The sequence below is a fragment of the Peromyscus maniculatus genome, chromosome 5 (genome assembly GCF_049852395.1).
Source record: "Peromyscus maniculatus bairdii isolate BWxNUB_F1_BW_parent chromosome 5, HU_Pman_BW_mat_3.1, whole genome shotgun sequence".
Taxonomy (NCBI): domain Eukaryota; kingdom Metazoa; phylum Chordata; class Mammalia; order Rodentia; family Cricetidae; genus Peromyscus; species Peromyscus maniculatus.
In genome coordinates, this window is record NC_134856.1 from 116,744,962 (window position 1) to 116,771,749 (window position 26,788).

The window sequence follows — 26,788 nt, forward strand, 5'->3', positions numbered from 1 at the left end:
TCTGCTAGGATTAAGGACATGTGCCACCACACCTTGCTGAGTATACTTTTATTTATATAAAGCTGCTAGAAAATGTAAGGCTATGCTTGAAATATTTTAATGCATACTAAAATCCAGCAAGTTAAGACTCTTAAATATATTACATTTGAATCTCAATGGAAGACTATATTAGCAACTATTAATCAGATTCCTACCTTTTACATTATAGTTCTTGATCATATATCCTGAATGTCCTACATATTAGATGTACATAAAAGAGATGTGCATTAACTCTTCAAAATAAAGAGCTGATTATATTGACACTAATCTTAGACAGGCAAAGTCACATGGGTTCTTCAAGTAATAGATCAGAAGTTCTAGTGAAATGCTTTAAGAACATGTAAGGCATTTAAGAGACAAAGTAAATAAAGTAACTTTTCAGATGATGGGCTGATAATGGACAGTTTCTGAGAAAGCTTAACATTCTGGTAGGAAGATACAGATCTTTCTTGGAAGCTGTTTCTTGTGGAACCAGTTCTTTCTTGATGCTTTGAGTCCCTGGGGAAGTCCAGGCAGATGCCTGGTAACTCACATGGGCCACAATGTGGTCACCATAGACTTGTTCAGTCGAGACCATCTGGTTACAAAAACTCCAGTATGTGCAACTCCAGGTCTATTAGTGTTGACAATTCATGTGATCCAGTTTCAAGACTGAGACACTGACATTGCTGTTTGCACAGTGGTAAAAACAGTCCTCTCAGGTAAGGAACAGCCGAATTCATCATTGAATGTTCTCCTTCTGGTTCTCTCTGAAGGGTCTTTGGACTTGAAACTGAGTCCCTGAGCAAAAGCAAGGCATCCATCCAGCTCCGTACGTGGATATCAAATCGAGAAGCAATTTTCATCAATGGCTCCCTGAAGTACTAATAAAGCTGCAAAGACTGAGAAAGAAAGATCTTAATGTTTTCAGGTGTAGGTGAGCCACTGTCCACATAGATTCTAGGTAATCTTTCAGAGAGGAGGAGGGAGAGAGGTCGGCTTTGTCGTTCAGCACAGTCTCCACTACCGAGTTCATTTATAACAACCGGCAAATGCGTGGCTAGTAACGAAGCTAGCAGTGAGGCAGGATGTGCAGAGGGCTTTCTCTTGGCTGCCCCCTTTGTTTTGAATAATGTGTATCGCCAGTGCTGGGTGTATGTTTGTGGGGTCATCTGGGTTCAGGTAATATTTCTCAAGGGCCTACTTGACTGTGAGTTAACTCCCCCAGAAAAAGGAGCTTCCAAATTCAGAGCATATTATCCTGAGTATAAGACACTTCCACCTGTTTGGGGGGGGGGTCTTATCTTCTCTTTGGCTTTTGTTGTTTTTAGCCTGGCCCCAATACCTAAGAGGTCCTTTAATCTAGAAGGCAATAGCAGTTGGTATGAAGTACAACTGTCACCTGTTGTCTGCAGGGGACTAATTCCAGGAGCTCCTATGGAGGTCAGAATCTGCAATGCTCCTTTCTTACATAAAAAGGCATTGTATTTGCATAGAACTTACACACTCAGCCAGGCAGTGAGGCACACGCCTTTAATTCGAGCACTTGGAGGTAGAGGCAGGTGGGTCTCTATGAGTTCAAGACCAGCTTGGTTTACAAAGAAGAGTTCCAGGATAGCCAGGGCTGTTACACAGAGAAACCCTGTCTCGAAGAAAAGTAAAATAAAAACAACAAAAAAACCCAAACAGTCAATCAAAAAGAAAACCTTCTCTATAGGCAGCTCTCCCTACGGGTGCATATCTGTTCTACAGAGCTACAGGTAAACTGTCTCTATGAAGGTCTTCCAAACTGTTTTATGGCATGATACACACAAGGTTGTAGCTCCATGGCAGAGCACTTCCCTAGCACACATAGGGTTGGTTATCTGCAGCACTGGAAAAAGTAAGAGCAGTGTTTCAGATCCTTGGAAATAATAGGCTTTCCGTGTTGGGTGTGGCTATGGAGAAAAGGGCCAAAGGTGACTTGTAGCTGGAGGGCTTCTCTCCAGGTCCCACCAAGCCCCCGCAGTCCCACAGCCCACGTATAAAATAATCACTCAGATGCTTTATATTACTTATAAACTGTATGGCCTTGGCAGGCTTCTTCTTATCTACTTCTTTTATCTTAAATTAACCCATTTCTATTAATCTATAAGTAAGGCTCATGGCTTACCGGTACCTTATATCTGGCTTGTCATGGCGGCAGCTGGCAGTGTCTCCCTCTGTCTTCCTGTTCCCTCCTTTCTCCTCTCTGTTAGTCCTGCCTATACTTCCTGCCTGGCCACTGGCCAATCAGTGTTTTATTTATTGACCAATCAGAGTAATTTGACATACAGACCATTCCACAGCAGTGACTGCTGCAGGACATCATATATGCAAATCAATCTATGTCATGGCCTGAGGATGCTCTCTCTTAGCTCCACCATCTAGAGCACAAGGGCCATCAGAACAATATAGCTTCACACCTGCCTACATACTGTTGTTCTAGAACCAGAGTTAAAGAACCAGATAAGCCCACCCAATGCCATCTGCAGGTCTAGGAAATGGCTGCTTGGCAAGTGGTTTTTGCCTCTGGAGAGGTGAACTTTTGGTGGCATTTTTCATCTGCAGCTGCTGACACTGAGTGAGCCCCTGGCACCTGCAGAGCAGTGGCATACTCTGGGAAAGTTGAGATGGCCCGGGCAAGTAGTACAGCTTCTTCATCACATTGCCTGGCCCAAGCTCCACAGTTGGGGCAGGCAGATGGCTGCATTTTATAAACACCAGTTAAATGCTACTTTTTCTGAAGCCCTAGAATCAAGGCTCCTTGACTGGGAACACCCAATGTGAGGCTCTGCTTAGCTGACTCCTGTTTGTGGGCTTTTCTGTTTCAATTCTCCTTTGTACAGATCCTCAAATACAGAGTTAATTTGATCTAAGTTACAAGAATTAGCTCTATATTATCAAGCCTTGGGCATGTCCAAACCCATTTATGATGTTTAATTAACACAAAAGCAGCCAGCTGTCAACGGTTTGCAAGTCAAGCCAAATTTACTCCATGATGGTCTGTGGAAGTGATCTTGTGGGGAGTCACCCATGGAGCTACCATTCTGCTTGCAATGTGATACTTTCAGGGGGATGACTTAGGTTGCACAATACAGTTACTTAGATTGAGAGCACTGTCCATAGCATTGCTGTTAGATGGTGAGTGGCTACATATTTTATTGATGCTCAGTATAAACAGTAAGTACCACCTCCACAGGGCTGGGTAACACTGCTCCACATGTCAGCTGAAAGGCGAGAGCACACTTCCCATAGCATGTCTGTTCACTCAGGCTGAATGTCCTACTTCTCGAATACCTCAGCTCCCAGGAGTGGACCCAGTGGTATTAGATTTGAGACTACTTACAGGTGTACAGGACTTAATTCTGAGCTCATGAGGTGCACAACTGGAAGAATGAGAACCAAGTATGACACACAGGCATGAAAATTCCATAATGAAATCTGTGGTGGCTGGAGTTGAGAATGGTCCCCATAGGCTCACATATTTGAATGCTTGGTCATCAGGGAGTGGTGCTACTTGAGAGGATTAGGTGTGGTCTTGTTGGAAAAAGTGTCACTGGGGGTGGGTTTTGGGGTTTCAAATGCCCAAGCCAGTACCAGTGTCTCTCTTCTTCGGTTGCCTGTGAATCCAGATGTAGAAATCTCAATTATTTCTCCAGCACTATGTCTGCCTATGTGCTACCATGCTCCCTACCATAACGACAATGGACTAAACTTCTGAAACTGTAAGCAAGCCCCATTTAAATGCTTTTCTTGTTAAGAGTTTCCATGTAGTTGAGCATGTGTTGACACACGCCTTTAATCCCAGCACTCAGGAAACAGAGGCAGGCGGATCTCTGAGTTTGAGGTCAGCTTGGTCTACAGAGTGAGTTCCTGGACATCCAGGGCTACACAGAGAAAACGTTTTTTGAGGGGGGAAAAACAACAGAAAAAAAAAAAAGAGTTGCTGTGATCATGTTGTCTCTTCACAGCAACAGGACCACTAAGACAAAACACATTACTTTGCACACTAGTTTAAAAAAAGAAAGCTGTACTGCAAAATAGACATCACCATGGCAGAATCTGTACTGCACAGGCACCAGGGTGAACCCCTGTGACAGGCTCTATGTAGTCTGTGCTTAGACTTTTCATGTAGCCCAAACTGTCTCAAACTCAGTGCTCCTGTTTCAGCCTTCAAGTGCAAGGATTACAGATGTGCAACCCTACACCTGGCTCACTCATGGCTTTATGTATGTGTGGTACATGCATGTGGAGGTCAGAGGTCAATGTCACTGAGTGTCTTCCTCAATCACTCTTCACCTTAATGTTTGATGTAGGGTCTGTCACTCAGTCTGGAGCGGACCAATTTGGTTGGACTGGCTGGCTAGTGAGCTCTTAGGATTCACCTGTCTGATCCTTCCCCTCCAGGGTTACCATGCTGGTATGCCCAGCTTTTCTTTTCATGTGTGTGCTGGGAATCTGAGCTCAGGTCCCCAGGTCTGTGCGGCAAGCACTTTACTGTCGATGGACTCACATCCCTATCCCTACTTCCATGACTTTTACGGGAGGGTGGCAGTTAGATGGCTTGTATTCAATTCACACGGATGCCACAAGAATTAGTGACACCCTGTCTAGCTACTGGAGCACCTGCACTACTTCCATGCCTGTTCCAACTGTGACATGAATCCAGACTACTGAACACTGACCAGAAATTCTCCCAGTGGGACAGGTGCCCGGAAACTCCCCACAAGTTAAGCAAGTTACGTGGTATGTGCCTTGTGTTTGGAAGGAATGAATTGCTACAGCAAATGACATCTTCAGTACCTGGGAGAGGCTCCAAGTCAATGGCCTGTGGTGATATTTTATTTGTACTGAAATGTTATTTTAATTTTATGTTAATAAATAAAGTTGCCCTGGGGTCAGAGCTATTAGAGCCATAGTAAGAGCGTGGTGGTTAGAAGAGCTAGGTAGATTTCTGTGTGTTCAGGGATACAGCCAGTATTGGAGACATACGCCTTTAAGACCTGGAGGGCGGTACTTACAGGCAGTGATGAGGCAGTCATGTGGTTGGGTTTACAACCAATGAGAAGGCAGAACAGAAAGATTATTTAAACAGGGACACAGGAAGTACCTCCCTCTCTCGGGGAAGCTAGGAGCACTGCAGGAGGTAAGATTTTATCTCTGAGCTCTGACCTCTCGGCTTTTCTCTTTTACCTTGGCTCTTATTTTAATAATACGATTGGTTACATCTACAATGGCCACTGCTGACTGGCTGATCATCAGAGTCACCCAGAGAACTGTATTTTATTTTTTAAAAAATAATTTTAAAGTTTAATTTTCTTGAGTATTTTGTCTGCATGTATGTACATACACCATGTGCATACCTGGTCACTGCAGCAGCCTGAAGAGGGCATCATATCCCTGGAACTGGAGTTACAGATGGTTGGCAGCCACCATGCCAGTTCTGGGAATAGAACCTGGGTCCTCTACAAGATCAAAACACACTCCCAAGCGCTGAGCCACCCCCACCCCACCAGAACTGTATTTTAAACATTTCAATCTCTGGGCACTTCATTCCCGATGACTCTAAGGTGCAAAAGAGATGTACTCATAAGGTATATGTACTCATAAGGTGTTCCCAGTGTCCCTGGTGTTAATCAGATCTGGGTGACAGGACTAAGAAGGCACTTCCCGAACTTCAGTGTGATGGCCTCCCCTGGGGATTACCAGAACTAAGATTCCAATGTGCATAGGTTGTGGAGGGGCTTGGGACTCTGAGCTTGTATATTTGAGTGATGGGGTTGTACCTTGTGCTCCTCTTGATCCAGGTCCTTATTGCCTGCCTCTGAACTGGTGCCTGGACTTGCCTTCACAAAGGCAACATTTAGCTGGTGGTGGGACCTTCCTTTTGGGTTCCCACTTTGACAGTTCTTGTCTTGTCAGGAAATAAATGCACATTCACTATAATGGGGTTATTTGGTACAAAAGGGTAGGGAGATAATTCTGTTTATTTTAAGGACTAAGACACAGAGTCTGCAAAAGCTCTATACATAGGTGATCTGTAAGATGGGTGAGATGGAGAGGAGACACAATAACACATGGCATTATTCTGAGTGACCTCCAGCTCTTCATTCTGACACCTGGATTGAGAATGCACAGCCATTTCTTCACATTATGGCTGTGACAGAATGCAAATGTGACCCAGTTTATCAGCTCCTACAAGGCAGGCAGAGCAAGAGGCTATATTAAGCCCATAATGGGAGGATCCACACCATATAGAATGGATGCTGAAGGTGGTCAATTCTGCTGCTGGAGGCTGTTTCCTAGTGCTGGGCTCCTATGTCCTGGGCTTCTCTTGATTCTCAATGATCAGCTTGTCAGTCGAATACAGTTGGCCAATATGCACCTGAAGGCAGAGAAGAGACACAGGTTAAGAACTGTTGGACTCTGTCAGCTTTGGTTTGAGACAGTGTCTTGCTATGTAATTCAGGCTAGCCTTGATTTGGCCATCCTTCTGACTTAGCCTCCCAGGTGCTGGAATTATAGATGTGTGCCACCAGCCTGGCTTCGTTTCTAGCAACTACATGCAGGTGCCTGTCATGGCAGACTGATGCCTCTGGAAACGGTGCCACAGGACAAAGTTCATCCCCATGTGCCACTGCTAGTTCCCTTAATACCCCCCTTCCAGGTGCCCTGCTATGGGAGGTTAGTGAGACCCCCCCCCCATTTCTCTCAAATGTCACCATGGCCAGTCTTGGTATCTGGAGCTGGCAAGGCTATCAAGCAGGCTCCCTGGTTGCCAGCTGCGGGCAGAGCCATTCATGTGTAGAGCTCTTACCCCATGGGAATTCCTTCCTTTCCAGGGAGCAAGCAGCATGTGCTGTCTACGCTGGGCTTGTCAGTTTGTGTTCGCTGCTCCTGCTCCGTCTTTCCTGCCCCTTTCCCTCTGTTGTGTTCTTTTTAATTAAGTGTCTCTGTTGCTATCCCAATGCCCCCACTACCTCAGATGCTGGAGCAGCAAAGCAGGGCTGTTCCTTTTCTAAACAAAGAGTCCTTGTCATGGTTTTTCACTAAAGGCACTTCCTGGGCGATACTTTAAGGAACAAACAAAACCGGGGAAGAAAGCGCTGAGCATTAGGACGTCTGTCTGGATCTCAGCACTGGGACACTCTCTATGGACCATCTGGGGCGAGAAATTGCTCTTTACAAAGACAAATAAGAGCACACTTCCAAAGGCCAGGGCTACCACCCAGAGTGGTCATGTGTCAGAATCCAGACTCTCTCAAGGGTTCTTCTCCTTCCACAACCCCCCTGCCCCACGAAATAGGGTTTCTCTGTGTAATCCTGGCTGTCCTGAAACTTGCTTTGTAGACCAGGCTGGCCTCAAACTCAGAGATCCGCCTGCCTCTGGCCCCTGAGTGCTGAGATTAAAGATGTGTGCCACCACACAGGTCCTTTTCCTGCCTTAATGCTCTAGCTTAGAGAGAGAAGGGAGTATGTCGTTAGCAAGGAACACGGTCGGTGTGGTTTGCTCCCACCAATGGTGGCTGCTGCAGAGGCTCTCCTGACTTCCCTGTTTTCCTGCGCACTTGTCTTATCCTTGGTCTGCACTTGAGTAGACACCCACACAGGAAACTTAACAGATACATTATCTAAGTGCAGAGTGTGGAAAGGAGGATCGATGCAGGTGCTTCTGTTGCCAGCAACAAGTGCTTTAGAATGATTCTGAATGAAATTACAGTGGTAAGCTTGCTTCTGTGTCTGTGTTCTTGTCTTCTCATCAACACAGAGAATGCCAGATAGATGGAACCTGGGAAGGTGCATTTCTGGGAAGCAGGACTGTGAACACTTTGGTGAGCATGGCTGGGACTTTGTTCAGGTCTGGTATTGGAGTTAGGTAGGTTTTTTTTTTTTTTTCTTCCTCATTTATCCATTCATTTTCTGGATTTCTAATCCTATCACAATCCTAGTGAGTGGAGAGTGGAGCCAAGGGCTAGTTTGGGGTTCCCACCTTGACAACCTGAAATAGCTGCTGGTGTCCTGAACCATGTCTTAAGAGAAAAACCAGTGCTTTTCTCAACCCTGCATATTTGTAATATATATCAGTAAATTGTAAGAACGTACATATTCATAACCTTTTATATATTAGCATATAATTGTTTGGTGCATTTTAACTCACTGAGAAGCTAGCTCTGGAGGCTGGGTTGCCCCTGTCCCACTTCAAGCATGTTTATGTCAGTGTGTCCTCCAAGCCCCTTACCTATCCAGCCCTGGGAGAAACAGAAAAGAACAGAAGCGAGTCCAAGAGCAAAGATCTCAAGTCCTCGAGAACAGGAGAGCAGCTTGTTAGGATAAAAACCGCAAGTCCTTGAACAAGCTGGGGGGTGAGTCATTTTCAGGCACCTTCTCAAAGCAGCTCTGCTCCTGCTTACCCCATGACACAAACATAAAAATGCCTGTGGTGGACGGCTAATTCCAGTCTCCCCAGGAGAACATTCCGCCTGGGGCCTTCTCCTCCAGCACACACTCTGGCTGATGGTTTTGCTTGTAGGAGCTTCCCCAGTCAGTTTCTGCTGGATGCTGTATCTGGTGTGATGTCCTACTGTGTTTCTGCTGTTTTGTTTTTTCACTCCTGATTGCTATATACTTAATAAACAACTCCTTCAAAGCCAAAAGTATGGCTATTATGGGTCATTCTCATATGAAACAGACCTATTGACTCACTATCAAATAGTTTTCAGAAAAAGTAAAATACAAATAATTTTTTAAACAAAGTAACCAAATCACTATTTTTTTGAAATGTCTACATACGTGAGCTAGGTTAAATACATTATTTATTTATTTAACTTTATTTAACATTAACAGCTCAAGTGGGTCAGAAGGGGTGTGGGGGCAGGGAATAGGAGAGGGGGGAGGGGAAACTGTGGCTGGGATGTAAAAATAATAATTTATGAAAAAAATCCAGCTGTAAGGCATTTTCTTAATTAGTGATTGTTGGAGGAGGGCCCAGCCCATTGTGGGTGGTGCCATCCCTGGGCTAGTGGTCCTGGGTTCTATAAGAAAGCAGGCTGTGTGAGCCAGGGGAAGTCAGTAAGCAGCACCCCTCCATGGCCTCTGCATCAGTTCCTGCCTCCAGGTTCTTTCCCTGTTTGAGTTCTTGCCCTTGTTTCCTTCGATGATGAACCATATGAAAGTCTGAGCCAAATAAATGCATTTCTTCCCAAGTTGCTTTGGCCATGGTGTTTCATCACAGTAATAGTAACCCTAACTAAGACACTTGGCCTTCTTTCTCCTTGGAATATGGACATGATGGCTGGAACACCAGCAGCTATTTGGCACCATGTGAGAAGTCAGATCTGGGAGTCACACGCTAAGAATGAGGGGGGGTGTTACCCGATTCCTAATGTTCATGGAGCGGCCTGCTTGTTTAGGGTATCCTCCTGGGGGGGGGACCCATTGTTTTAAAAAGCCATTGTTATTTTGATTTTGTGTTATGTAGCTAAAACCAACTCATAACTGATCTGAATATACACTGAATATTAGCATACAACTGATAGGGAAAAAAAGGTCAGTGTCAGGAAGGAGGTAGACGCTGTCCTGTTTATAATAAAAGAAAATGTCCCCATGACAGAGGTACCACTAAGCTAATGGCAATGTTCCAAGTTTAAAGACATCATGAAGGGACTTCAGAAAGTTCCCCTCCCCAAACATCGGATTGCATTATGGTACATAGCTGTTGACATTTTGGTGGGAATTTTTTTGGGAAGCGGTCCTAGGGTTGGACTCAGGGTCTTGTACATTATATGCAAGCACTCTACCACTGAGGTAATACACTCCTAGTCTCTTGTCCCTGTCCTCAGTCTGTTAACTTATAATAGGTTTAAAAATGGGCTCACTTGAACAGTGTTTTCCAGCATGCAAAGCCTAGTACTCAATGCCTAGAACTGTATAAACCAGATGTGGTGGTGCACACCTGTTATCCAGCACTTGAGAAGTGGAGGGAGGAAGATCAGATGTTGAATGTCATTTTTGGTACATATTGATTTCAAGTCCAGCCTGGGCTACATGAAACCTTGTCTCAAAAAGTCAAAAACAAAACCAACAAAACTAAAGAAAGTGTGTGCACATACACAAAACAAGATATTTAAATTTGGAATTGTAACTTGTTCATTCTACTTAACTTCATGTTATGATCATTCACCATTTTTTTCTGAACTAACATCTCTTTCAAAAAAGATTTAATTATGTGTGTGTGTGTGTGTGTGTGTATACATACGAGTGCAGATGCCCACAAGAGCAAAGGTGTCAGATCTCCCTGGAAGTGAAGTTACAGGTGATTGTGAGCCACCCAATGTGGGTTCTAGGTCCTCTGCAAAAGCAGAAAGCATTCTTACCCACTGAGCCTTCTCTCCAGCCCCTGAAAACATATCTTTAATAGTTGTATGAAGATGTGTCATTATAAAGATAAGTCATATGTGTTTAGTTGTTTCACATTATGAACATGTAGACTGCTTCTGGTTAACACTAGGATGACCACTTATATGTTTTTCATGTGTGTGTGTTTGTGTGTGTGTGTCTGATTTTTTTTGTTAATGAAAATTTCTAGAAGAGTTACTGGGAGTAGGTATGACATTCTTAGGAAGCCCGAAAGAGCTTCCAATGGCTTTCAAAGAGGTTTGCTTGTTTTTGCAGCTGATGGATGCTCCCTCTGGTGGTCTGTCTGAAGGCTTCAGTGACACAAGACTGAATTCACTTTGATTCAAGTATCAGTTAGGTTTTTAAAGTCCATTTAAAATTTTAGTGCTGGGATAGAACCCACTTGTATGTTATATTAGACAAGCACTCTCCCCTTGAGCCACAATCCCAACTCTTAAATAAATTCATTCAGATGTGTAATTTTATGGCTTGGGTTGTGGTTTATGCAATCAGATCTTGATAATGTAATTAGTGTTAAGTAACCAAAGATGAATGAGATCTGCCGGTCTAGAATCTTGTCTGCACATAGTCCTCCCCCGGCTGCTCACCGGCTCTGTCTGTGAATGTTTCACACATTGCAATCAGGCTTCAAGTCTCTGACTTCTGGGCCTTTCTGCCTAGTATATTCTTTCAAGAGAGGCTCCCTTGATATCCACCCCAGCAGAGCCTGCCCACCCTTTGGGCTTCCCTGGTTGAGGCTTCCCTGGTCTCCTCTGTAAAAGGGGCTCTCTTCCTGAGTGCATGACAGAGATGGCAACACTTATATGGTGTTCACATGTCCCACACGGACCCCACATGAGCCTGTTTCAGTGACTGATGGAAGGAGAAGGCAAGAGGGGATGGAATTACTGAACTGTGTTGTTCTCATATCCACAGCTCAGGATAGGACAGGCATGTGGGCAGTGTCCAGTAAGTACTGCCACCTACCACCTACCATATAATGATGTTCGAAGCAAGACACATGTCCTATGTGATGAAATATGATCCTATAAGATCATATTTCCTAGTGGCACTGAAGCCATATTAGTTTGTGCAAACACACTCTACAATGATCCCACAGTAATCAAATGGGCTAATGACATCTTTCTCAAGACCTATCTGTCCCATCAGGAGTGATGCACGACTGTTATTTGGTAACTGAAAATGGTGGTGTCTTGAAGCCTATGGCCATAAGATTCTATGCTGGCTACTGTGAAACCTAGATCTGCTGTGACTGAGTGTAGAAATACAGACCCAATGAAGGCAAGCTGATAAAAACAGCAATAGGATGATCGTTTCCTGAAACAAGAATGTCCACTGACTGTTGAACAGAACCAAACAGTTGGCTGAGCAGAGGATTTTATGCCATAATTCAGGGTTATAGGGCTTAACACTGAGCAATTACAGAACGGAAAGTGAAATACTGAATTCACACAGGGAGGAATTCCAAACAGCTATCTGAATGAGTGCTACAGAGCTGAGCCCACAAATGTACATCTAACTGCCCTTTTGCATTTTTCAGGCTGTACAAGCAGTCAGCACACTCAGGAGGCAGTGGGATTAAGGCCGTAGCACTGATGACACAGCATGTTGCCAGTGGGCTGCAGGATAAGGGAAGTAAGGAAGTGCAATTAGCAGCCTCAATTTACAGCCCCCTCAGAATCCACAACTGATTTCCACAGCCAGGCCAGACAATTACTGTGCATAAATTGGCCATTAAAATGGATCACACTTTTTTTTTTCTATAAAGTTTTGGAGTTGGCATTAAAGTCTATCAGAAGATACAGATTATACAACTACGAGTAGGTGGGGGAACTGAAACATAGACAAAGAGGTTGCTAAAGATGAAGCAGGATCCAAGAGAACAGAATAGGTCTTAGTCTCTGAGGTCTTTACTGCTAACTCTTCAGAAGTGATGTGTAATCACCCTCCAATGCATCTGCAACTCAAGGGCAGAAGAGCTGGACTCAACAGCTGGGACTTGGGGAGGGGAGCGAGACCTGCCAGTGGACTGAATCTGCCCTGCCATGAGTTCTAAACCTGCCCCTGCTACTTCCTGCTTGTTTCATGGAGTAGCAGAGAGTCAAACTAGAGGATAGGTATGGGGAGCACTTACCTAGCAACCACTCTAGCTGCTCCCAGAGTCTAAACACAGGGAGGCACATGGCAAGTGCTTGTTAGTTGCTACTACCCATCTCAGTCATGATGTGCATCATAGGGTCCTAAGCCCCAGCTTTAGGAATCTCGAAGGTCTCTCGCTGACTGTGAGAACCTATGGATATGTACTGATTAGACTGAGGCATGTGGCTTTGAATGTGAGGGTTTTTGCTGTTGTTTTGTTTTTTGGTTGAATTTGAGGAATGACTGACTGCTGGGTTGGTTCTTATCTCTAGGGCTGTGGTTTCCTGCCCAGCCAGGGCCCTTGTACTTCCAACTGGTCTGCGGGCTTGGTGAGAAGGCAGTGCAGAGACATTGGAGTTAAGGGGGATGAGGACTGCTGGCTTTGCTGGTAAGGCCCAGGGCAGAATGCCACTGCTAGCTTCCTTGAGGTAAGCCAACCAGGCAGGACATTTCCTGGGCAAGTGGCAAATGTGCCTCCAAAACACTGTGATGACACCCTTACTACCCATCGTGAGGAAAGTGATAGCAGCGTCTAATGAGTGCTTGCTATGTGCCAGGCACGGTTCTAAGTATTTCATTTAAGAGAACACAACTTGCTTTGTTTGAATTTTCATTTTTGGATGGCATGTCCTTGCTCTGATGAGCATGTCTTCCCATTTCACATACCAAAGCCAGTACTGCAGTGATCTACATGATAAAAGTCAGTATTGTATCAACTTCACAGTGACCACACCACACTGAGACATAATCTTAATAAGAAATGTGTGGTGTTGATGAGACATGGCTTTGTGTGTAAAGGCAGCTGCCAAGCCTGGTAAATCTGAGTTTATTTCTCTGGACTTAGAAGGTGGGAGGGAAGAACAGATCTTGCCTGTTGCCCTCTGATCCTTAAACACATGCTTATAGCATGAGTCTATGACACACACACACACACACACACACACACACACACACACACACACAAATTAATAATATTAAAAAAAAAAGAAATATGTGATCTTTAGGAAGAAACTAGAAAACTTAAATCTAGGGTGAGTGTGGTGATGTATACCTGTAATTCCTGCACCTAGAAGGCAGAGGAAGTGTGGTGGCCCATAGAGGCTTCCTAGTGAGACCTTACTCAAGGTCAAAGAATCTGAGCTTGCTTTACCCAGCAGGGCTGCATAATGGGATGATTTTGCCACAGGTGTGGTTACCAGGTGTTTGGAAGGGTCTTCACTTGGCTGTATGGTGTGTTTTGATCTTGCAAGGGGAAGGTCTTTTGCCTCTCTTTGGCACATTATAAAAAGTCCTTTTGAATAAAGCTCTGGGTGCGGCTGGGTACTGACCTAGGGCCCTCCCGAAGCTATCCTGTATCTCTGTCTTTCTTATGTCTCTTTCTATTTTTCTATCTAATATTTCCTCATTCCTCTCTCCACTCTCACAAGGAAGGAGAACACCTACCAGTTTTCCAGCCGGGGATGCATAGTATTTTCAGGGTGGCCAACACTGTATCTAGCAAGATCATCATAGAAAGCCAAAAAATGAAATTATCCTGTTGCCCAAACTTAGAAATTTAGAATGCTTCCTCTCTGGCATGGTTTCTCATTACAGCCCCGGATTAACTTATAACTTGTTACGTTGTAGTCCCTGACTGGCCTCAAATTCCTGGGAATCTTGCTTTAGCCTCCCGAATGCTTGGATTACAAGTGTGAGCAATTGTGATCAGCATCTAAAACAGATTATAATGAAATGTGAGACAAGCCATGCTCATGGAAGGCATAATTTATTTGACTAATAAGAAAGAGACAGAAGCTTAGTGTACAGTACATGCTCACAATCCCAGCATCAGGTCAAGGTAGGGGGTCTGTAAATGTGAAGCCAGCCTGGGCTCTAAAGCAAGGTCTGATTCAGGGACAAAACAAAACAAAGGACCAAACAAATGAAACACCAAAGACAATGATGTCAAAACAGAGAACAATTTGAAAATAAAAATCTGAAATCACTTTTGGGATACAAGCAAAATAGCATGGTGCTCACCAGAGGTGGAAGGTTGACAGAGCAGAGCCTTTCACACTGGACCCTGTTATGAATTAGCTGATACACAATCCTTCTCTTGGGGATTTGACTAGACTTGAATAGGTTACTGAGAACATTTCTCTGAGGATCCTTAAATATGTGGCATATATTGCTCTAAATATATTTCTGTTTATTTTAATCTAAAAATGTTTTTCCCAAGGTGATCATGAATTTCTAGGAAGACACACTGAATTTATCCTGTGTTTCCATACACTCAGTTTCAGAAGCACATTTTAAAGATTTCTCACTTTCTTAACATGGGGCTACACTTACCAGGGGATTTGAAAGGCAATAAACACAACAAAACACCTTTCAGCTATCAATTAATGAACCTCCTATGAATTCCAGCTTGAGGCCTCTTCTCACAGGGCAAGTGATCGGCTGTCTGCTCTCGCTGGCCTGCACTGAGGAGGGCATGCACAGCATCAGGGTCTCTGGCTTATGCAAACACCAGACAGCTTTTCCAACGGTGCAATGCAATCAGCGATTCTCTGTGACACCACTGCAGCCTCGTGTAGCTGTCCATTCTGTCTTTAAGCCCTGACTTAGAGACACTGGGACATTCTTAATGAGGACAGAGGTGGTGAAACAAAACTGGTTCCTCTCTTGTTCTCGCTCCTGGCGAGAGTAATGAACTGGTGTGGGGTGCAGCTCACTGGGAGAGCTCACTGCTTGGCAATTTTCAGGTGCAATTACCATCATTGAAAAAAGAAAAAAGAACAAATATACTCCCTCCTCACTTCCCACATCACAGCTTGTAATTAATGTTGTTATCCTTGTGCTCAGGGACAGAGAAAGCAGATGTAGGAGTGTGTGCTCTCATTAGTATATCCATGCATCCTGTTTACACTGGCTGTCCCTGCAGGATTAGTGATACACAGTGATCCTTCTCTCAAGTGTGCCGGTTTGGACAAGGAATGACATGGTTATGACTCTTACCTGCTGTCACCAGCTTTCTGGGCCATCTCACTGTTTGCCTGCATGTCTGATGTTCAGTTACAAAAGTAAGCCCACCATGTGAGGGCCATTCTTATTCTAGTAGGGAAATGAAACTATTTTAAGGGACCTCAAGGAACTGTGGCCTCTGAGGAGCCTGAAGTCATGGGCTGCCAGAAGCTTCTCATTTCTACAAGTTTTTAGTTCTTGCTACAGGGATGAATCTGTTTCAAATGGATGCAAGTGTGGGTGCAGAGACTCCTAACAAGGGCCATATCCCTAACCTGGAGGTTAGTTTTTCCAGGCAGTCACTGTGGATAACACTTGAGTTTCTTATTAGGGAAGTAATGGGATGAGGGGAAGGCCAGGCCATCCACTGCTCTTTCTTCTGACTGACATCCTTGGGTGATAAATGACAGGAAGTATAATCTAAGGAGATTAGGGCCAACCACTTACTCTTACTTTTATTATTGAATGAATACTTGAAAAAACAAACCAAAACCCAGAGCAGAGCATTTCCCCACCAAGTCCTTCCAGAAGACAAGGTCACACCCAGCAAATGAGATAGAGAAGAGATTGTGCAGTTTATGGTGTTCAGTAAGACACTAGTGCCTGTGCACTGCTCCAGAGCTGGGAATTGTGGATGCTTCCAGCTGCTGGTATAGACCACTGCTCAAGGTGGGGAGGTGGTTAAAAAATAGGAGACACGTACTTGTTCTTCTAGCATATTCTCCCACCTCTGCTGGGGTGGGCAGAACTGGTAAGGCAAGGACAGTGGACACGAAGATGCCCAGCGGGAGTCCCTAGAAGCCTCGTGGGGCATTACATAAGAGGCTCTGTGGAATGATAGCCTCTGAACAGCAGACCCAACTCAGGCACTCTGCCCTTCCTGGAACTGAGCAAAACCCGAGACCCAAACATCACGTCAGAGTAAAACTTGATACTTTGCCAGGCATGGTGACAACAGAGTCTGGGCTAGCTGCCAGAGACAATGTTCCATCAGAGATCACGCTCCTGCACCAAGGGTGAGACCTAAGCTTGGTACACGTCAGTCCCTGAACTCACCACTTCAGGTCACCAGCACCTCAGCCATAGGCCCTCCCCTGATGATACATAGTTATTAGCAAGGCTGGGCCAATGCCCCCCCCCCATCCCTCCTAGATCACAGGCCAGAATGAGCAAACTCCTGGCTATGTCTGTCCTCTGCTCTGGGGAGTATCTTTTACAACACTGGGGCAGCAGGCTGCCCCTTGCTCTTTACTCCTTCAGGACCACTGTTGTTAGGGTAAAGGAGAAGGCAGGCTCAGAAGCTGAGCAGGACAAAGGACGGCCCTGCTTAGTTCACACCATTGCAGATGCTCTGTCCTGCCTCTGTTTCAGCTGCTTCCGGTCTATTATCTCTGCCAGTTGACAACTGCCTAGTACCTTACCTGGCTAGACACTGGACAGCTCTGATGTCTGCACAGCTTTATGTGATTCTAAGTTTTGGATTTGTGGGCTTCCAGAATTGAGAGGTCTGAAAGTCATGGTTTCCTTAGTTCTGAATACAGCAGCACATGAGTCAAGGTTAAAGCCTCACAGAAGAGTCAGTGCTGAAAGACTCCGCATAGGAGCCAGGCTCACACTGATTTTCAAATTTAGGGCTATTAAATGCACTCATTTACTGGCCCCTTCCAAAAGCCGCCTGGGAAGTTTGATGAAAAAGTGCCCTATGATTCACAGTGAGTGTCCTCTTTTCTGGTTGTGCTCAATCATTTGTACACTCAATGCTTTCTGGAAGTTCTTCTGGGTGCATTCTATCTCATACCATTCCCAACAGGATGCTACAGCTGCCAGCAGCTACCCTTTCTGTGCCCTCGTGAGCTGACGTCAATGAGGCACATGCTGGAAGGGCTTGGAAACAACAGAAATAATGAGCAGGAAGTCTCATGGGCACTTTCCTATAGCTGTTCTCAGCTGGCCATCTAGAACAGGTTCCCTTGTCCTCAGGGCCCACAGATTTGCAATGGCTACATTGTGACCCTTTGCTCACAGGCCCACAGGGAGTTGTATATGACACTCAAGGACTTTAAGGCATGTGGTCAGCAGCACTCACTTCCCAGGGTTTTAGTGCTGGTAAGAATGACATTACAATTCAGGGTCACTTCTGACTAATTGGGATATCTCCCCCTGTAACAGTCAGGCTGTAGAACATACCATGACAGTCACTGGGAGAAAAATATCAGTATAATCCAGACTGCCCGGCAGGACCTCAGAAGGGCCCCATGTCAATGTGGGAGCTCATTGCAGCTCAGTGGTGAGGAGACAGCAGCTGGGCTGGAAGCATTGAGAAAATGGGCCAGGGAAGTGCAGGAAACCAGGGGCATCAGCAGCAACACAGGCAAGGGGCAGAACAGGCAGAGACATAACCTCTGTTAACACAGACATCAGCACAGTGCTACTTCCTGAATGTTCCCCTAGGAGCCCTAGGTAACAAGGTAAAGGAGACATTTGAGTTCATGTGTAAGATTCTTGCCTTTCCTGGAATGTCTGGGGGAAAGAAGGCCCTTGGCCAGGGGCTAGGGCAAGGCTATTTGTATGAGATTTGTGAAAATGTGTAACTGTACCATCCCTAAGTAAACAGCTGCTCCTCATGCCACCCTCCACCCCCCCCCCCCCAAACACAACGGATGCCTGACCCTCACATTTGGGGACCTTTCTTCTGTTTCCTTCCTCCTGGATGCCCCACACTTACAGTTCTCATTTGTCAGTGCCCCCTTACTGTTTTTCATCTTTCATTCAAAGTGATCATGTACAGGCCTCAAAGACAATGTCCTGTACATCACCCAAAGGGAAGGGGCTCACAAAGAGTCTAGGCTACTATTGTGAAGGGGTCTATTTGTGAAGACAGGGTCCTGGTCACCATGCTCAGACTTCCTTCTTTTCAAGGGAAATAAGAACTGGTTCTTAGCTTGCTGTGGGAAGTTATTCTGGATGGGGCAGGGAGAGAAGCCAAAAGCAGAGCCTGAAATGTCACTAGCCTGGTCTGATGAGACCAGGGCCTTTGCTTACTTCGGTCAGCCTACTGGTGGTGGCTCTCTGGCACTCCTCAGCTCTTCTCCCAAGTCCAGTCCCAGGCCCTGGAGCTAACTTAGTATATGGGAAATTCACTGTGGATTTTGGAGGAAATAACAGCCTTTCCAAGGTCCTCAAAGCTGTTACTGAGTATTCCTTCCAATTAGACTCCAAGAATGGTTTAAATAGTAGTCCCCATAGGCTCATAGATTTGAATGTTTGCATTAGGGAGTGGTGTTTCTTGATAAGGATGAAAAGGTGTGGCCTTGTTGGAGGAAGTCTGTCACTGGGCGTGTGCTTTGGGGTTTCAAAAGCTCAAGCCAGGCCCAGGGTCTCTCTCTAGCTACCTGCAAATCTGGATGTGGAACTCCCAGCTCCTCCAGCACCATGTCTGCCTGTCTGCCTGTCTGTTGTCAGGCTTCCCACCATGCTGATAGGAACTGTAAGCCAATCCTTACAGTTAAATGCTTTCCTTATGGAGAGTTGCTGAGGTCATGGTGTCTCTAGACAGCAATAGAACACTGACTAAGACACCAAGTAAGAGAAGCACTTTCAGTACCCAAAAGCCTCCCGGAGCCCCTAGCAGAAGTGTCAACCTCAGCATCTGAGTATCCCCCTTCCACCCATCAGTGCTCCACAGTGTGAGCCACAACTCCCGAGACAGGCACAAGAGGGACACTACCTTTGGCAGATGAAATGAAAATCAACCTACAGAAGGAATGAGCCACGCCTTGAGTCACAAACCACAGTGCTGCACTTCCCCAATGCTCTGCAATGGCTGGTGACACAGGGCCTTTCTGCTTTCACTTGCCCTGAACAGATCGGGCTGATGACAAGACCCTGGCCAGCCTTGCCTGGGCAAGTGGTCCTGGCTCTCATCCCTCTGCTCTACTGAGGCAGGAGTCAGTTCATGACAGGCAGTAAGGAGAGGAGGAAAATTACAAGTTGCTCCCATATTTCAGTGAGAATACATATTAGGTTTTAAAAAAATGTTCAAGTTAAAACTTGAAAGGCAGGAACACTGGGCATGAGAAACAAAGAAGCTTGTAGCTAGTCATAAGCTAGCCAAGTGGACCTAATAGGAGAGAGGCAGGCTCTGAGAAGTAAGGCCAGTGTTGGCGGGCTTGCTGGCTAGGATCCATGAGACCCTCTGTGGAACATATGCTAGACAAAGTTGCTCTTTTAAATATTGCTTCTAAAGCAACTAATTAAAAGAGGTTAAATTGTAAGTGAATACAGTTTCTAAAAGCCTCCATTCATTTCAGGAGAGAACCCAAATTGCCCAAAGGACCAGGAGTTAAACATGAGGGGGTTAGGAACAGTTGTAGTTACATCTGGACAGCTGTGCTAAGTCAGTTCTCCACCATGATGAAGCACAAACCAAATGTGAGAACAAAGAGAGCACCCCCAGCAAAACAACTAGCAGGTCAATGACTAGCAGTTAAGACCAACAGCTAAAAAGGATGAGTGAAGGTGGACTCAACCACCCCTAACGGGGCAGGAAGGACATGGACTGAGCATGATCTTTGTTTAGGCCAGGGAGCATGGATAGTGGGTGGGGCCTTCTAATGGCTAACTAATAGATTACCTTAGCCTCGGCCCCACTGCAATCAGAAATCTCATAACAAGTCTTTACTCAAGGTTCCTCAGGGTCCAGCTGCTTGACCCCCCCTCACCACTGCCAAGAGCTCTGCTTCCTTTTTATGTCGAACCTTTATAAATCTTAGGCCTAGGGCTGGAGAACTGGCCCGGTGGTTAAGAGCACTGGCTGCTTTTGAAGAAGACCCTGATTTGATTCACAGTACTCACATCGTAGATCATAATCAACTTCATTTCCAGGGAATCAATACCCTCTTCTGGCCTCCATGGCTGCTAGGCAAGTATGTGACACATAAATATAGATACAGGCAAAACACTCATACACATACAATAAAATAAAAATAATTGAAAAAAATTTTAGGCCTTTTCCTCACTTTCTTTAATTTCTCACACTTCACAAAATTTTCCTTAATAGAGTTTACCTTTTGCCATGCTTGGTCCTGAGTGTCTGTGTAATGCCACTCTCTCAGGGTGACTTTTGCTGGCATCCTAAGTCCCTGGGACACATCTACTTTGCTCAGAAAGGTATTGTGGAACTCAAAACTATATTGCTCACTATGGTAGTGCCACCCCTGTTCTTATCCTCTGTGCTACCCAGGAAGCTGTTTCCAGCCACAGAAGCAGAAGGACCACAGAAAGCAATTTGGAATAACTGTTCACTGGAGGCCACGGGCTGTCCCTTCACATGGGCTTACCTTCACCTGTTAAGGGGTAGATAGATGCAAGGGAATTAATCCCTGCCCTAGACACATTTTTGTCACTGCTGATTTTAAAAAGGGCCATCACTAGGTCTTTCCTTCAATTTCATTTGCCTCAATAAAACCCTAAGACACACATTGACTATGATTTCATACTTCCATGTATAATAATTATAGTAGCAACTGATACCATTCAGTGTTTTCAAGTTTCCATAGTATTATATACTACATTGGCTCATCTGATACCTCTAAGGTACAGGCAGCAGTTATCACCATCACCACCATTACCACATTATCACTACCACCATCCTGCCATCACTGCCACTACCATTATCTTCATCACGATGGTGGTCTGAGTAAGAATGGTCCCATAGGCTCATATTGGAAAGCTTAGTCACCACGGAGTGGAACTATCTGAAAGGATTACAAGGATTAGGACTTGTGGCCTTGTCAGAGGAAGTCTGTCACTGGGGGTGGGCTTTCAGGTTTAAAAAACCCATGCCAGGTCCAGAGCCCCCGCCCCCTCTCTGTTCCAGTGCCATGTGTTCCACTATGCTTCCTGCCATGATGATAATAGACTAAGCCTCTGAAACTGTAAACAGGTCCCCAATTAAGTGCTTTCCTTAGTAAGAGTTGCCTTGGTCATGGTGTGTCTTCACAGCAATAGAACAGTAATCAAGTTAATCACCATCATTACCAATACCACTGCCATTATCTCTACTTTACAGGAAAAGATATCAAGTGTCTATAAGGTAAATTTATCAAGCTTTATGGAGTTAAAACTTATTACGTGATTTGAAGCTTATTTCTAAATTTAAATTCTTTAATCTATATAAAATGTATATAAATGTCAGTTAATTCTGTGAACATGATATGGATTTAAAAGTTTGTGTAAAAGAAAATTAAAAAAACAAAGAGCCACAATCCCATCACCATAAGTCATTTTTACCTCTGTATATGAATCCTGTGATAGGTTTACATGGCCAGGTAAAATCAGTAGCTTCACGTGGTTATGCTATTTGGTGTTACTAACTACAATTAGTGTGTGTGTGTGTGTGTGTGTGTGTGTGTGTGCGCGCGCGTGCTGGGAATAGAGCCTAGGGCTTTCAGCATGTTAGGCAGTGTTCTGACACAGAGTTATAACCCAGCCTGCCATACCTATGTTGGAGAGTCTACAAGACTGACTGATCAGAATACTCTGATTATGGAGCCTTGGAATGCTGCAGATCCAGACCAATTTTCCTTGGGCTATTTTTAGTCCCATTAATATCTGTTCACTGCCACATTTATCTGATCTAACATCCTTGTGACTATTATGTGAAACTTTTTGGGAGGTATTAAGAGATACGCAATAACCACTAACCCAAAAGCTAAGAATGCCATCAACATCTGAAACCTACAGCAGAGATTTCCCCACTCTCTTGCAACCTGCTTACCTGATATTCTGACCAATGTATTTGCAAACTGCTTTGACTTTTGACTTCCTTTTGCTCTTTAACTATAAAACATGGTATTTGGGGCAATGTGAACTCACATTCCTGGGCAATGGTTACTTATGAGACTACAGGGTAAACTATTTGTTCTCTTTGAATTTAAAGCTTTGTTGTCTTAACAGTGAGCATTCTATCACCACACAGCAAACACTGTATCTCAGTAGCTGAAGTCTCAGCCTCAGCTAAACATGAATGATTCTAGGACTGTTTGATGTGGTAACTCAGGCTTGTAATCCAACACATAAGAGGCAGAGGGAGAAGGGTCCCAGCTTTGAGGTCAGTCTGGGCTCTACATGGACTTCTAGGCTGGCCTGGGCTTCAGTGTGAGGCCATCTCCACAAAGCCAAATACAAAACAGAAGACTTTCACCAGTCCTCTGTCCTTTGCCTCTTCTTTCACCTCTTTTTCCTCCTTACCTAGGTGTGGTGATTGGAATGAGAAATCTCACCCATAGGCTTATGTATTTGAGCATTCAATTTCCAGTTTGTGGCACTATTGGAGAAAGTTTTGGAACTGTACAAGGTTGGGGCTTGCTGGAGAAAGCATGCCACTGGCTTTGAGGTTTTACAGCCTTGTCTTACTTCTGGCTGAATATAATCAGCCAGCATCCAGGCCTGCTGCCTCTCCTGATATATGGACCCCACCTCTCTGAACTTGTAAGCCCAAATAAACCTCGCTTCCTTAAACTGTTTTAGTCACGGTATTTGATAACAGCCACAGCAAAAGTAACTAACACACCAGGCTTCCTCTGGGTGGGAAGAATGGCCTCAAGGAAATTAGGGGAAGGACACAATTTAACTTCAAAGGCACCAAGAACCTCAGTGTGCTGACTTCAGGAGGCACTGATGGTGTCTGTGGAGGAAGCCTTCCCTGCCTACTTCTGGTCTACTCTCTGCAGTGCTGGATGAGGTGTCCGAGTCCCTGGGGCAACCCTAGAGGCTGTGTTAGTCAGTCTTTGGCACTGTTTGTCACTGCTGGTATCATCCTCACAGATACTCCAGCCACATCAGTTCTTGGCACATATACCTGCAGAGGTTCTACAGTTTACTTAGCTCATTTTATTCTAGCTCCAGGCCCTGAATCAGCTCTTCTGATGGTCTGGGTTTGAACTGGCACCTAGGTGGTGGGCAAACACCTTGTTATGGTTGGAACCTTAATGTCTCTAAAGGTCCACATAACAAAGACTTGATCATCAACCTGGGGCACTGCTGGGAGATTTTGGAATCTTTAGGGGGTGGGGCCTAGAAGAAGACATGTTTCTGGGAGCGTGGCCATGAAGGGGATGATGGGACCTCCTCTTTTTCTCTCTTTCTTTGCTTCCTGGCTGCTATGAGGTGAACAGCTTTTTTCCAGCCTAGGTTGTCTTCACTGAGATGTGGCCTCATCACTGCCCCACAAGCAAAGGAGCTAATCAATGAAGTACTAAAGCCTCTGAAAGAATTAGTTCATACAAACCTTTCTTCCTTATAAGCTAAAACTGACTAACATACACACCCCTCTTCTGCCAGTTCCACAGACAGCTCCCATAGCAAAGGAGCCACAACCTGTTCCCAGTGCTTGACATAGTTATCACTCCCTCTCTGATGAATGCAGGAAAGAATTCTAAGAAGAGACCTTGTCCAAGATCCCAGGCAGACCTTGGTAGAGTAAGACCCAGAAGGTGGACTGGGTACCAGCAACAGGTGAATTTGGCAAGGGAGAGATCCTCTCCAAGCTGCTCCTCCAAGCATTTCTCACACATGTAGGGACACTCATGAACCAACAAGCTTTGGGTCTGGAAGATGACTCCCAGTCTTCACATGTGAGTTTAGTGACAAGAGCTGTGCTCAGGGGCTTTTGTTTGGACCTGTCAGTCTCAAATACAATCTGCTATATATACAACTGTCCTTTGGGCCAATTTCTGGTGTGTTTTGGTTCACACAGGGTAGGTTATCCACTGCTCTCAGCAGCAAGAGGAAGAAAACCATGACTTTGGATCTAACTCTGACAATAATGACTGCCAGTGTGACAAGTTCTTACTCCAAGGTAATTTGTAGAGATGTCTAAGACTTCACTGTGCTCAGTTTCTCCACTGGAGTGACATGCTCCTATCACTTAGCTTTGGGACTGTATTATGAGTGATTTTAATATCCATGATTTTTGTTGTTGTTGTTACTGATAGAAACATCCTAAATTGTGCTAAGGCTAAACAGTGCTCACCCAGAGTTGCAAGAATACAAGCTTTCCTCTCTATTGGAAAAAAGTGGTATATGAGCCCCTAACATCTTTAGTCCTCGGGAAGTGTCCTGGACAGAGACAGGTCACCAGTGCAATTGATTATAATGCTCAGGGACTAGAAACAAATCCTTTAAGACAATGGAGAGCTCAGAAATGCAGCTGCTATAAATACTCACACATTCAAGTGATGTGAATTACAGAAAGATACAGCCCAAGGAAAGATATGTAAAAATAACTATGGAACAGTGTAAGGAACAGTGTAAGAATGATTTTTGTAAAATTAAACCTCAAAGAAATGGACACATATGCCCACACAGAAAGGTGTCCAAGGATGTTCACAGCAGTAAAATTCACAGCCACAAAAAAGCAGTAAGAACCCATATACACATTAGTCATGAGAAGATGAAGAAATGGTGGTAAAGGTAGCATTCTCATATGGACTACTACTCAGTCACCAAAGAAATGAAGTTTGGACATATGCTACAACATAGATGACCTGGGTAACACTATGTTAAGTGAAAGAACCCAGATACAAAACTCATACATCTGATGAATCTGTTCTTCTGAAATAACTAGAACATGCAGTCTGTATAGACGGGATACAGATTATTGGCATGGGGATGAATAGAGAAGAGGAGAGAATGAGGAATGACTGATTGGTTGTGGGGTTCTTGTATGGTATCCTGAAAATGTTTTAAAATTGATTTTGGTGGTTGCTACACACAGACTACCCTAAAAACAGGAATACATTTCCAATGGGTACATTTTATGGCACGGTGAATCTCAGTAAAGATGTAAAACATGCTAAATGATTTTGCAGTTATTGCTCCAATGTCATCTGGACTGTGTTGTGCTCTGTCACATGGAGCCATTGAACACTTGAAACATGGTTGATCAAAGTTGAGATGCTCTGTAAGTGTAAAACACAAATGGAGTTTCTAAGATTTGTTTTGGATACACTGAGTTAAAAATAACAGAATCCTAGAACTAAGCTTGCCTGATTAAAAAAAAAAATATTGTTAACTAGGTAATTTAAGACTCCATTGCTGGCTTGAATTGATACCATACATTGTATTTCTTTTGGATAGTTCAGATCTGATATCTTTTAAAACTAATTTTTAATTTGTAAAAAGTTTTTTTTTAATTGGCAAACTAAACATTATATCATTTTGCAATTCACCATATTCCCCTTGGCTTTTGTTTTTGAAAAACAAACACGTGAATGAGAAGTTGACACATGTAGTATGGAGAGGGCCTTTATGCTCCTTGCCCTGTTTCAATTCTCCTAGTGGTACATTCTAACAGAACTACAGCACAGTATGCAACCTGGGGAAGTGACTACATTTACACCATTTGCATTTTTCTGTGTATCACCAATCAGCACCTGGTGAGGGGAGCCTGGGGATGCAGTGGGAAGCAGTGTTTAGAGGTTGTTGATTCTCAATAAGATAAATGGGGCTCCTCTAGGAATAATAAAAATTAAGTAGAACCCACATGTAGGCTTCTCACTGTATGCAAAGGGGTATTTTATGGAATCTGTCAATGTTCAAGGAACTGCCCCTTGGAAACAGTACACCCATCATCTCACATAGCCACACTCCTAGCTCAAATTGGGGGTGTCATGGACTTGCAGAATCAGGACACTCAGTGGCCTCATAGACATCAGTCCTGTCTCTAGCTCACCAATCACTAAAGGCTAAAGGAAGCTGTCAGATTTGACAATCGCTGCACATATCCCCCTTGAGGAAAGCCAAAGTGACAAGGTTGTGGGGCTGACTGACAGCTGATAAAAATGACCACCCTTAACTTTTGCCTTTGCAGGGAGAGAAATCATGTGATGATTTTGTGGTCCACTCTGAATGAGCTGTCAGTCCCAAAAAGGAGGGCTTGGAGACGATGCTTCCTTCCTCTTTTTAATCTCCGCAGCCATGTCAAGAACATGTCTTCCGATCCCTCTTTGTTCACATGCCATGTTCACAGCACTGGGACATGAAGCACTGTGTGGGAGAGGATCACATTCACTGACTCTGCTTCCCTCCACACTTCTGAGGAGTCCCACCGCACTTAGGGGTTATATCCACGTCTGTAACTTACCATGTACGAACACACATAGAAATAGTATCAAATTGTTGAAAATTC

General features: G+C 44.5%; 1 protein-coding gene across 1 annotated transcript in view; it reads right to left on the bottom strand.

Moving 5' to 3' along the window:
* Nucleotides 1–5,990: 5,990 nt before the first annotated feature.
* Nucleotides 5,991–26,788, bottom strand: part of Lyrm4 (LYR motif containing 4) — a 130,127-nt gene continuing 109,329 nt past the window's right edge. The window contains exon 3 of the mRNA XM_006972766.4: nucleotides 5,991–6,424. Within this exon, the coding sequence (XP_006972828.1) occupies nucleotides 6,356–6,424 (69 nt within the window). The 3' untranslated portion in view covers nucleotides 5,991–6,355. The remainder of the gene's footprint in view (nucleotides 6,425–26,788) is intronic.